The following is a 13,935-nucleotide window of genomic DNA, read 5'->3' as shown; positions in this document are numbered from 1 at the left end:
ATGGCTGTCTCCATTTAAATTTTACTTACAACTTGTCCTATTCCTCTTAAGCTTGGAGGCAGTTCACCAGGTTGATTCTCAGGATGAAGGCATGTATACAGCAAGGCTGAGCGTGCTGGGCATCTATTCAATGCGATAAAGAAAAATGAGAAGGAGCTGGATCAAAAATGAAAGGCTAGCATATTGAAACATATTGCTCTCTGTAGCAGAGATGTTGGTAGCACAGTAGGCTGTGGCAAATGGATTCCTTTTATCATTTTCTCTGCAAAATTATTTGAATTCAATAAGACAGATAGAGTGAAGAGTTGTAACAACGGGAAGGGTAGTGATAGTATCCCTGGCAGTTCTAACCTAGTTCCTGGTTAGAGGTAGAATCAAAAAAAAGATACCTCTAAGGGTTTCAAGCAGAGGAGTTGGGATGGGGCAACGGACAATTTTTTAGGGCCTTGATGGTAGAGAGGATAAACTGTGGTCAAAAGATCATCACTTAAGACCTCAAAATTACTCATCATCTGAATGTAGAATCATAAATCCATTAATTAAAATGCTGTGTAACATGATACAGAAGTCTTCTTTAGATGTGATGAGGGCTATTGTGCAGGATGTTACACTGACATATTATGCTGGAATACAACAAAATATGGTTGACATCTGCCCTAGGTTGGAGTCAAGAACATCCATTGTGACAAAGTAACGTGGATGTAAGATGTTCTGGAATCTGAAGAAATAAAAGATCATGTGGCTCATTGAACCCATATCTAGAGTCAGGCTTTGAAACCATGATACTAACACTGAAAAGTGTAGGCAATAATACATTGTATACACAGTGGCATGCAAAAGTTTGGGCACCCCCGTCAAAATTTCTGTTACTGTGAATAGCTAAGCGAGTAAAAGATGACCTGATTTCCAAAAGGCATAAAGTTAAAGATGACACATTTCTTTAATATTTTAAGCAAGATTATTCCATCTATTACAGTTTCAAAATAACAAAAAAAGAAAAGGGCCCAAAGCTGCAACACAAGCCCAAGGCATAATCGATCCACCCCCGTGCTTAACATTTGGAGAGTTCACAGGATTTGTTTCCAAAATGCATCTGGCTTGTTTAGATGTTCCTTTGCAAACTTCTGAGGCTGAATTTTGTGGTGAGGACGCAGGAAAGGTTTTCTTCTGATGACTCTTCCATGAAGGTCATATTTGTGCAGGTGTCACTGCAAAGTAGAATAGTACACCACCACTTCAGTCTGCTGAATCTTCCTGAAGGTCTTTTGCAGTCAAATGGGGGTCTTGATTTGCCTTTCAAGCAATCCTACGAGCAGTTCTCTCGGAAGGTTTTCTTTTCAGACCTCAACTTGACCTCCACCGTTCCTGTTAACTGCCATTTCTTAATTACATTACGGACTGAGGAAACGGCTATCTGAAAAGGCTTTGCTATCTTCTTACAGTCTTCTCCTGCTTTGTGGGCATCATTTATTTTAATTTTCAGAGTGCTAGGCAGCTGCTTAGAGGAGCCCATGGCTTCTGATTGTTGGGACAAGGTTTGAGGAGTCAGGGTATTTATAAAGCTTTGAAATTTGCATCACCTGGCCTTTCCTAATGATGATCATGAACAAGCCATAGCCCTAACAAGCTAATTAAGGTCTGAGACCTTGGTAAAAGTTATCTGAGAGCTCAAATCTCTTGGGGTGCCCAAACTTTTGCATGGTGCTCCTTTTTTTCACTCTAAAATTGTACAAAACAAAAATAATACACTAATCTTGCTTAAAATGTTGAAAAGAACATTTCACCTTTAACTTTATGACTTTTGGAGATCAGTTCATCTTCTACTCAGTTAACTATTCACAGTAACAGAAATTTTGACCAGGGTGCCCAAACTTGTGCATGCCACTGTACCTAGCTTTACTTCTAAATATGCCAACTGATTCAATATTTTTGCCATTCTTCATTTCTATGCAACTACCTTTTCTAAGGTCTAAATGTTTATTTCAGAAGTTCATACCATGCTCGATGCTCTTCTTCCTCCTGATACCTATTTCCGTTTCAATCCTTTCATGAGCGAGGATATATTGTTGGATGAAAACCGTAAGGAGAAGCTTAATCAGCTGCAAATGGATGGGACACGGTACCTTGAACGTAATGAACTCAAGCTCAAGGAGGCTGCTAAAATACTTAGCCAGGAGAAGGACTTGCTTCAAAAAGTAACTGATTGGTTTAAATTAAAATCAGATATGTATGATGGCCTTCCTCTGACTTCCAAGTTGTAAATTAAAATTCACATTTCTGGATTCCAGTTAGTGATAACATCAGTGTATTCCATCATACTGAAATTCAATCCATGCTTAAAACCTTAGTAGCAGTAAATAATTTGAGTTAATACTTGAATTAGCTCTACCTTTGTAACGACTAATGCTGTTTATTCTGATTAAACGTCATTCATTCTCATCATGCTTGTAAAATGCTGATTTCTTTGTCTTCAACTGATGTTCATGTGGTGCTCAGTCTATTTTGTGGTTGCAGTGAGTCTATTCTGCTTTGGTTTGCAATAATTTTTCCTTTTGTGCCATAAATATATTTATAGATGTGATAGACATAGTTTAAACAGTAATATGATCATGCTGGTTGAAAGTGTATTTTGTTAATTTACTCTGAAAATTTGTACCACATAATGTTCAGCCCCTAGCACTTCACAATATTTCTGTGGAGCAGAGTTTGAAAACCAAATTAGTACAGGCACTTCACAATATTTCTGTGGAGAGGAGTTTGAAAACCATATCAGTATAGGCACTTGAGCACAGTTTGTTATTTAACAAGTAATCAGTTACCCTGTTTCCTGACACTATTGTAATATACTGTAAAAACAAAAATCAATTTCCTTGTGCATATCAATAAAATTTCCAGCTCAAAATGAGCATACGATGTTTATGTGTGTTCTTAGTTGGTGTCTGGACCTCAGTGTTTTTCTCCCCCTCCCTTCTGGAGTCATTGATATTTGGCCATTGTTGTGTACCTTCAGCCTCCTACCCTGAATTTACATTATTCAATCTGCAGCTATTCATTCAGAGAGAGCATCACCATCTTCTTGTCTGGTTCATTTGCAGAATTTGTCGTCTTCTGCTCTTTGCTTGTTTGTCTTTGTTTATGTGTAGTTGTTCATAAATTCTATTGTATTTCTTTATTTTCCTGTAAATGCCTGCAAGAAAATAATTCTCACTGTAGTATATAGTGACATATACATACTTTGATAATAAATTTACTTTGACTTGACTTAGATACATTGCCCACAGCTCTGTGTAGATATGCTGCCTGTGGGGGACTTCTGTTGGGCAAGATGGGACAAACGGTGCAGCTGATCAGGCTGTATCTTGGACAAGACCACAACACATAGGTGCAGAATTCGACCATTCAGTCCAGTGAGTCTGCTTTGCCTTTCCATCATGACTGATTGATTATCCTTCTCAACACCATTTTCTTGCCTTCTCCCCATAACCTTTGTCACCTTTACTGGACAGGAAGCGATCAACCTCTACCTTAAATATACTCAATGACTTGGCCTCCATAGCTTTAAGTGGCAATGAATTCCACAGATTCACCACCCTCTAACGAAAGAAAATTTTCATCATCTGTTCTAAAGGGGTGTTCTTGTATTCTGAAGCTGTGCACTCTGGACTTACACTCCCCTGCTGTAGGACACATACTTGCCATGTGCATTGTATTCTAGACCTTTCAATATTCAATAGGATTCCATCTCATTTTTCTGAGCTCCCAACAAATTCAGGCCCAGAGCGATCAAATGCGCCTCGTACATCAATCCTTTCATTCCTGGGATCAATCTTGTGTACCTCCTCAAGACCCTCTCCAATGCCAGAACGTCCTTTCTTAGATAAGGAATGCAGTGAGTGTGGGCCATTGATGAGGACTAGCAGCACTTGTTACATGTCATAGACTTACAGTCATGTGTTGACGGACTGCGCAGATGATTGCGCCCCCCCCCCCCGCCCCATCACCTCCTGTTCGACATGATGGAAGCTACGAATGTTGCCTCAGGGAAATCTCTGGGCTGGGGAAGAGGAGGCAGCAACTTCCATTGCATCCAACACAAGAAAACAAGGGGCACTATTGGATCTGGTGATCTATTCCAAGCAGTCTTAGGACACAACACAGTATTGGGAAGGTCTCTTGACTCCCCAGTCCAGCCAGCATGTGGAACTGGATGATTCTTTTTTCATTGCAGCCCCAGTGGATGAGACTGATTCACACCAGTTTCCGGACACAGCCTGAGCAGGTATCTTTAGTAAATACAGAGGGACATATCTGTGAACATTTGGACTGGAAAGTCAACTGCAATATAATGAATCAGCACTCGGTGGGAAACTAGTGTAATATACCTGTCTGTAGATGATGCTGAGAGTACATTGACCACAATGAGTCTATGCCTAAAGTAATGTGATAAGCTGCTACCTTCTTCATCCTACTAGTGTGACATTTGAAAGTGACAAGTATTCCCATCAAATTACTGTTTAAGATCTGTAAACCTTCACCCAGTAAATCCAACTTTATCAAAGATTAAATCACCAGCTATCTCTGTAGTTCATCAGGTAAGGAACCAAGAATGATTTTTTTTTTGTGCAGATAATTATTCTAAACTGCATTGGTTTCAAGCACCACAGGCCAGTCACTCAGATCAATAAAATTAATAATACATGTCATTTCTGTTTAATATAAAAAAGTCAAATCAGAAAGATTGATTTACAGAAATATAGAATTTAGATGCCAGGAGGTTGCCAGTTTTCACAATGCTTGTCTAAATCGAAGGATCCGTAGACTAATGGAAGTCAAAGGATTTCACAATGCCTTAGACTTCCATACTTCAAAAAGGATCAAGGCTCTGGAGAATTGGATGAGGGTCAAAGTTCTGATGAAATGTTTAGTACTATTTCTGTTCTCTCAGAAGCTTCCTGACCTGTAGATTACTGCTACTGTTATCTGTTCATGTGTGTGAAAACAAGAGTAGACCAATAATTCCAGATAAAAATGGATAAACTCTTAGCTCTATGCAAAGCCCTTCCTGCTCCTTGTCAATAAACACAGGCTTTCTGGCAAGATTCCCAATTGCTTCTTTGTGCATAACTAATATTTGTAGCCTGGCATATCAAAGTCCTCATCAGAACGCTCTGCTGCAACACCAGTATGTAATCTCGGGCAACCTGGCATCCAGGCTGTTCTTGCCTCAGGCCATGCTGAAGGCTATTCTGACCTGCCTCTCTCTTCTCGCTTACATTTTGTGTTTGTATCTAGGATGCCAACTGTGTGTTGAATCAATTAACAGTGTTTTTTGTCTAAGATATCAGAAATCATCTCCCCGATCCTCATCCTACCAGATGCTGCTTGACCCTATGAGTTCTTCCAGCGGTTTGAGTTTTGCTATATCATGTCTCAGTTGTTCCTCCATGCCATGTGTTTGTTTTTACAGCTGTCTCCAGTTCATGATGCAGACAAGTGACCCCACTTCCTGTGCAAAAGAAAAACTTTCCCCTCAAATCCTCTTTAAAACTCTTCCTTCTCACCTTGAACTTAGTCCTCGTGTTTTTGATGCCCTAATATTCTGCCTTGCTACCTTATCTATGGTTCATATTGTTTTATACACCTCAATCAGGTTACCTTTCATACTCTCTTGCAGCAGGAAAAACAAATCCAGCCTATCCAAAGTGTCCCCATAACTAAACTCCCATCATGCTCCAACTCAAAGGCAAGTGCCATGCAATATTTCTGGTTGGCTGATCAGTTGGGATCTGGTGGTCAGCAGTGTTACAAACCATCCAACTATTGAGTGTGCATTCTGACAGACAGGTTGTTGGTGAGTGATGATGCTGTGGTATATCGAGTAGTGCCTGTGGTCAATGGCAGAAGAGGGCACCTGAAGAATCCTTTTTGATCATAAGACTTTATATTTTTGGGCTTTTGAAGGAGCACACATGCATGCAGCCACGGTCATATCATTAGCGGGCAAACATAATGTTTAAAATATTAGGCGGGGGGGGAATAACCCTGCCCATAACAACTTTCAAGTTTATTATTTTCAGATTTGCTGATGACGCTACTGTTGTGGGCTGAATCCAAGGTGGTGATAAATCAGTATATAGGGGGGAGATTGAAAATTTGGCTGAGTGGTGTCATAACAACTACCTCTCACTCAGTGTCAGCCAGACCAAGAAAATGATTGTAGATTTCAGAAGAGAGATATCAGAGTTACATGAGCCAGTCCCTCATCAGAGGATTGGAGGTGGAGAGGTTTAGCAACTTTAAATTTCTGGGTGTTACTACTTCAGAGGATCTGGCCTGGACCGCACATAAGTGTATTTGTGAAGAAAGCATGGCAGCACCTCTAGTCCTACTTTAGGAGCCTCCGGAGATTTTGCATCACTTTGATAAGTTGCTATGGATGTGTAGTGGAGAGTATATTGACTGACTGCATCACTGCCTAGTATGGAAACACCAATGCCTTTAAACAGAAAATCCTACAAAAGATAGTGGATTCATCCCAGTACATCACAGGTAAAACGCTCCCAACCATTAAGCACATCACAAAAAGCTGTCATAGGAAAGCAGCATCCATTATCAGAGATCCCCACCACTCAGGTGGCGTGTTGGATTCCCATATCCTGGCATTGCCAATGGTGGTGTTCGCTTCCATCACCTTCAAGCAAAAGCAGATCCACTCTTCCTCTTCTTCAATCAAGGCCTCCCTCCAGTACATCAAACAAAACTCTTCGAACTCCTCTATTGCATGCTGTGTCGCCAGCCAGGTTCACTTAGAGCAGTTCTCCCAAAACAAATGACATCACCCCCTAGGAGCAGCGGAAGTTTCTAAAGGAGTAGTGGGGGGTCACTCAGTAGCAAAGGGGGCAGCTGAAGGATTACAGCTTTAATTCAAGAAATGAATCACTCGCTATAAGCATTTAATCCTCAGTGCCCCATAATTGATTACAATGATCACATAATTAGCTCATCTATTTCTAGTCCACCGTTCTCTTAGATTCACTTGAAGCAAATTATACTTTCTGAAAAGAAATGTGACTCTTTTGTATTTGGCATACAGAAATATGGACAGTGGAAATAGTGTTTTCCAGGCCCAGCCTGTGCATTATTACTATTCGCTACTGTAGTACAGTGTTAGCTATATTCTAATCACACAGTGATGTAATTCCTGTTAATTAGGTGTATGATGTTTAATCGGATAAAATTCAGAATCTGCCCTTTTGAATGGTCTTAACTGCATTTCCTTAGCCCACAGCCCAACCAAAATATTGCTGCTCCACTTTATATACCGTCAGGCAGAGAGTCAGGTTTTGCCTGGGCTATGATGACATCATAACTTTCCCCTTTTCTGATCGCAGCCTTGAGGTTTGCCATAAACATTAGGTGATTTTCCATGGTTGTTAATCCATGTTGAAAATGACAGAATCAGGCCAACTGAAAAAGATGCGTAGACAGTATTGTGTAGAGTACCGTATCTGAAATATGGATTTATACCAACACAAAGCAACCAACATTAGCCAATGTTTCTGTTGTGTGAATAATTTTTTTTCGAATGAGGCAATGAAACCGTCCAGGTGCCTTGAACATTTCAGGAGAATACATTCTGATATGCAAACAAGAACTTGGCTTATTTTCAGTCACTTTGTGAAAACTTTCAGAAATGGAAAACACTTCCAAACATATCTGCCAACACTTCACAACAAAACAGTGATGATTTGCATACTTCATACAACATTTCATTGCTCATTGCTAAACCTGGAAAGCCCTATACAATTGGAGATGAACCGATTCTGCCAGCAGAGAGGGAGGTTCTGACTACGGTTTGTATACGTCACCAGACAAAATAAAATTAAAGTGATTCTAATCAGTGACAACTCTGTTCAAAGACAAATAAATGATATGTCTGAGTATGTGGAATACATATTGTGCAACATACTTAGGAAAGAGAATTTGCTCTGCAATTGGATGAGTCTACTTTGCCAGGCAACAAATCTTTGTTCCTTGGTTAAGTTTGCTTCATTAAAGATGAAAGCATGGTTCAAGAGTTGTTATTTTCAAGGGAACTAGAAATAGGTACAAAAGAGAAGTCAATATTTTGGGTTGTTGAGCAATTTTTCAAAGAGAAGAACATTCCCTTCACCAATATTCTTGCATGCGCAACAGATGGGGCATTATCAATGACAGGACACCATTCACTGTGTAATTCATGGATAACATCTTGTCACAAAAAAAAACCGAAATGATCGGCTGCACACATCATTAAATTCTGTTGCCATGGTGGTAAATAAAATCAAGTCCCAAGTCCCATGCTTTAATTCTTACCTATTTTGAGAGCTTTATATTAAGTAAGATTAATGCTTGCTATTACACACAGAAGTTAGATGGCTTTCAAAAGAAAACTGCCTGGGATGCCTTTATGCATCTAGTGAAAATGTGATAAAATTCTTTGAAGACTTGAATGCTTCCTTCAGTAATCAACTCAAAATATTAGGCATGACATCGGTTATTTGTCAGAATTATTTACAAAGTATAATGAAATCAGTCTTCAATTGCAAGGCAATTATATGAACCTTATTAAAGTCAAATGAGTCATATCCACTTTTCTGCCCAACTTAACCCTATTTAAGTGCAACATTGGCCATCATTTTCCAATTTCTGAGCCTCTTTGAGTTGGAAAAGAAAAAATCAACCCATGTTGATCTTCAAGTATACTGTGTCCACCTGGGTGAGCTGCATAAAGACAAGTCAGAAAGATTTCAGGATTTCTGTTGATCCAAGTTCCAGATTGGGTAATAAATCCATTCCTGAAGACTATGATTATGAAGACACGTAGTCCTCTTTTATTGTCATTTAGTAATGCATGCATTAAGAAATGATACGTTATTTCCTCCGGTGTGATATCACAAAACACAGGACAAACCAAGACTGAAAAAACTGACAAAACCACATAATTATACATATAGTTACAAATAATGTAACAATACCATAACTTGATGAAGAAGTCCGTGAGCACAGTAAAGTTCAGAGTTTCTCAAATATCCCACATCTCACGCAGACAGGAGAAGAAAGAAAAACTCTCCCTGCCATGCCGACCACAATCTGACTCTGAGTCATCCGAAAACTTTGAGCTCTGATCAGCTCTCCGCCACCGAGTACTGAGCGCCATCTCTGTCCAAATGATTCGACCTCCTTCTTGGTCGCCAAAAGCAGGCAAGGCCGGGGATTTTGAGGCCTACCCTCCGAAAGATTCATGACCACACAGTAACGACAGCAGTGATTGGGCATTTCAGAAATTTCTCCAGATGTTCCTCTGTGCTTTCACGTACATTCTCCATCAAATCAGAATTGTCCACGGCCCCTATTTAATGGATACCATATCATTTTCACCGGAGAGCTGCACATGCACACTAGTAATGAAGAATTAACAGGAAGGATAGAGGAAGAACTGATCTTGCTACAAATGTCTTTGAGCTGAAGCAGTGTTCAAAAACTGCTACCTGGGCTGCTGAGTTCCTCCTGCATTTTGTGTGTGTTTCTCATCTCAAGGATGTTGATTGCAGAAAGAAATCTCCGACCACTATCCTGCTCTGTGGAACAAGGATAAAATGTTCTTTATTGCCTTTCCAACATCATATTTAGTGGAACACCATTTTGTGTACTTGCCAAACTTATCTCAAAGCAATGAAATAGATTGCAAAGAACTGAACATGAGGATCTGAGACTCCTGAGTGACATTTAGCCTGATGTTGAGAAGCTGATATCACTGCACCAAGCCCATCCATCTCACTGAAAACTGAAGTAGCAGTGAAGTAGTAAATAGTTAGACTACTAATTTACTTGTTTATTATGTGCCGTGTTGATGACCATGATTGTTCTTGGCAATTCTTTCTACAGAAGTGGTTTGCCATTGCCTTCTTTTGGGCAGTGTCTTTACAAGGGGGATGACCCCAGCCATTATCAATACTCTTCAGAGATTCTCTGCCTGGCATCAGTAGTTGCATAACAAGGACTTGTGATATAAAACCACAAGATATAGGAGCAGAATTAGCCTATTTGGTCCATCAAGTCTGCTCCACCATTTCATCATAGCTGACCCATTTCCCTCTCAGACCCAAACTCTTGCCTTCTTCCCATATCTCCTCCTGTCCTGAATAACCAAGTATCTATCAACCTCTGCCTTAAAATAATATAATGTATCATTCCACAGAAGTACCATTCACTGGCTAAAAAAATTCCTCTATCTTCATTCTAAATGTATAGCCCTCTATCCTGAGGCTGTGTCCTCTGGTCTTAGACCTCCCCAGCATAGGAAACATCCTATCCACATCCACTCTATCGAAGCCTTTCAACATTCGATAGGTTTCAATAAGATCCTCCTTCATTCTCTTGAATTCCAGAGAGCACAGGCCCAACATTCCTCATATGACAAGACTTTCAACCTCAGAATCATTTTCGTGAACCTCCTTTGAACCCTGTCCAATGTCAGCACATCTTTTTCTAGATAAGGGGTCCAAAACTGTTCACAGTTCTCCAAGTGAGGCCTTATCAGCGCCTTATAAAGCCTCAACATAAAATTCTTGTTTTTATAATCTAATCCTCTCGAAATGAATGCTAACATCGCATTTGCCTTCCTCACCACAGACTCAACTTACAAATCAACCTTCAGGGAATCCTGCACAAGGACATTTTGGATCTCCCCCTCCCCCTCCCACTTTCAAATCTCTTACTAGCTCTTCTTTCAGTTAGTCCTGACAAAAGGTCTTGGCCCAAAACGTCGACTGTACCTCTTCCTAGAGATGCTGCCTGGCCTGCTGCATTCACCAGCAACTTTGATGTGGGTTGCTTGAATTTCCAGCATCTGCAGATTTCCTCGTGTTTACAAGGACTGCCAAGTCCCTTTGCAACTTTTGAATTTTCTCTCCGTGTAGAAAATAGTCTACTCTTTTATTTCTTTTACTATTGTGCATGACCATACACTTACTGACACTATTTTATCTGCCACTTCTTTGTCTATTCTCCTAATCTGTCCAAGTCCTTCTGCAGCTTCTCTACTTCCTTAAAGCTACCTGCAACTCCACGTATTTTTGTATCGTCCTCAAACTTGGCATTGAAGTCATTGACATATAACACAAAAAGAAGCGGTCCCAACACAGACCCCTGTGGAACACCCCCGGTCACCCACAGCCAACCAGAAAAGGTTCCCTTTATTCCTACTTGTTGCTTCCTGCCAATCAGCCAATGCTCTGTTCATGTTACTATCTTTCCTGTAATACCATGGACTCTTGACTTGTTCAGCAGCTTCATGCATGGCACTTTGAAAAGGCTTTCTGAAAATCCAATTACTCAACATCCACCAGTAGCTCATGCAACCATCCCTCACCTGCTCGCATGTCTTCACATGACCCTGATCAGGGGGTTAAGCAAGTGCTACACCTTACCCAAGCAAAGGTGACCTGCAGGCTAGCAAGGGGAAGAAGCACCTTATACGCCCTTTGGTAGCGACACATCTCCATGTTGCCACCCTAGGCTACTAATGTACGCTGTAAAACTGTTGATGAAAATTGTTTTTTTACTGTAATTAAATAAAGAAATAATTTTATTTGTAACTTTAAATAAATATGAATCATTTTTGCAATTATTTGTCGCAGCTTTGAATTTGCAGTTCCGATTTTCTGTCCCTGCGCATTGGAAATCAAAATTCTTTATAGTTTCTATGTAGTGGCCAGAAGGAGAGAGTGGGGCACTAGGGATGTGTTCTGGGAGTCAAGAGGGTGGTAACCCAGAAAAGGTTCGGGAACCACTGAGTCCTAGATTATGACTGGCTGAACCCCGTCTGATATGAGCGACACAGTTAGTAGAACTGCTGCCTCTCAGCTCTTCTGATTCTGTTTCAATCTCCTCCTGTGCTGTCTGCATAGAGATTGTATGTTCCCCCCGTGACATCATCTTTCCCCCCAAAGGGCTCCGGTGTCCTCCCACATCATAAAAAATGTGCCGTTTGTTAGGTTAGTGGCCACTGTAAGATGCCCCTTTTATATAGGTGTGCAAGAGAGTCTGGAAGGTTTTGAGGGGAATATGGCAACAATAGGGTGTGATTGATTAGGTGGTTGGTCTGGAATGATAGTGACATAGTGTTTGTTGGGTGGCACAGAAATGTGCTCTTCAGCCCATCGTGTCCATGCTGATTTTTATGCCCATCTTCACTAGCTTCATTAGCCCAGATTAGGTATGTCTTATTTAGGAGTCTGTTTAAATTTCTCTTAAACATAGTGATCATGTTTCACTCCACCACCTTTTCTGGTAATATGTTCCAGACATCAAAAACTTTTTAAAAAGTGAACCCTCAAGGTCCTTTTAAAATTCCACTTGAAACATATATCCAAAATGCTGGAGGAGCACAGCATCTCTGGAAGGGAATGAATAGTCGATATCTCGGGCCAACACCCTTCATCAGTATTGATTACTACCCTCCACGGATGCTGCCTGACTTGCTGAGTTTCACCAGCATTTTGCCTGTGTTGCTGAAGATTTCCAGCACCTGCAGAACCTCTTGTCTTTAAAACATATATCCTCTTGTTTTCGGTGACCCTACCATGAGTAAGAAATTCTGACTGACTATTACCTCCATCAGATTATGCTATTGGCCTTCTTTGCTCCAGGGAAAACAAGCCCAGCCTATCCAATCTCTCCTCATAATTAAAGTCCTCCAATCCAGGTAACATGCGATTGAGTCTTCTCTGCATCCACTGCGGTGCGATTGTAACCTTCCTCTAGTGTGGGAGCAGAGCCACACAAAGTCCAAAAGGCCTGTTTCCTTGTTGGTTGACTATAATTCTGTCATGCTTGTTTTTTAGGGATGTATATTAGCTCTGAGCGATGTGAACTTGCCTTACAAGAAGCAAGCTACTCACATAGTTACACCCCTGTTGGTATGTCTGGCTACTGACTAGCATACAAAGAGCTGGCTGGATTCTGAAATCAATAAAATGAGCCATCAGCACAAAGATAGTGCTGACCTGTCAGGAGTGGATTAATTGTGTTTCACAATTACTGCGCTTGCTTATGCAGCCCAGTGAATTTAGCTCCAAGTGTTTCCTGCTGAGCGAGGATCAAAAATCAGGGTCATGAACGCTAGTCATGAACAAATCCATAGAATCATCTTTATACAGCGAGCTGTCAGAGTGTGCAACAGTAACACCAGTATGTGAAGCAAAAAGCTTAGATTAGGGTAAAGTAGAAAGCCTTCTGAGGGAAGAAGGTAAGGGATATAGGATAGAATCGGATGGTCATTTGGTGGTTGGGGTGGGATTGGTGGGGGGGGGGCAGACTCATCTAGAGCATAGCCGTGTTGGGCACATGGCCAAGTGGTTAAGGCGTTCGTCTAGTGATTTGAAGGTCACTAGTTCGAGCCTCAGCTGTGGCAGCGTGTTTGTGTCCTTGAGCAAGGCACTTAATCACACATTGCTCTAGTCTGTGCAAGGAGTGGCGCCCCACACAGACTTCCAATCTGCGCCTTGTAAGGCATGAATATGCCCGATGCAGGCCTTTCATGGTCTGAGTCGACGTTCCCTCCCTCCCATGCTCCAGATTAATAGCCCACTTCTGTCCTGGACATCGTTCTTATACCTGTTAATAGTCAAGCCATGGAACAGATTAATGCAGCAAACACCAGCTTGCTAATTCCTTCACACAAGGACATGCTTTATGGAGTCCATCATGTGAAAGTATTAAGCACGATGTACCATAATTGTGATTAGTTACAAATGCCTGCTGAAATCCAGGTGGAATTTCCAAGGATTTTTCCCATTAATCGACCAGGGCTTGGCCTGTTTGTTTTTGTGTCTCCCAGAAGAGCGGAGTGGAGAGTGAAACATACATTCACTGTACAGGACATGGTCTGCC

At 41.0% G+C, this 13,935-nt stretch overlaps 1 protein-coding gene across 1 annotated transcript in view; it reads left to right on the top strand.

Moving 5' to 3' along the window:
* The window catches only part of pnpla8 (patatin-like phospholipase domain containing 8), a 97,060-nt gene extending 94,138 nt beyond the window's left edge, over nt 1-2,922 (top strand). Inside the window, exon 10 of the mRNA XM_063058234.1 lies at nt 1,987-2,922. Within this exon, the coding sequence (XP_062914304.1) occupies nt 1,987-2,261 (275 nt within the window). The 3' untranslated portion in view covers nt 2,262-2,922. The remainder of the gene's footprint in view (nt 1-1,986) is intronic.
* The last annotated feature ends 11,013 nt before the right edge of the window (nt 2,923-13,935 follow it).

This window comes from Mobula hypostoma, chromosome 9 (genome assembly GCF_963921235.1).
Source record: "Mobula hypostoma chromosome 9, sMobHyp1.1, whole genome shotgun sequence".
In the NCBI taxonomy this organism is placed as follows: domain Eukaryota; kingdom Metazoa; phylum Chordata; class Chondrichthyes; order Myliobatiformes; family Myliobatidae; genus Mobula; species Mobula hypostoma.
Note: the sequence above shows the minus strand (reverse complement) of the source record. Positions and strands in the feature narration are given on the sequence as shown.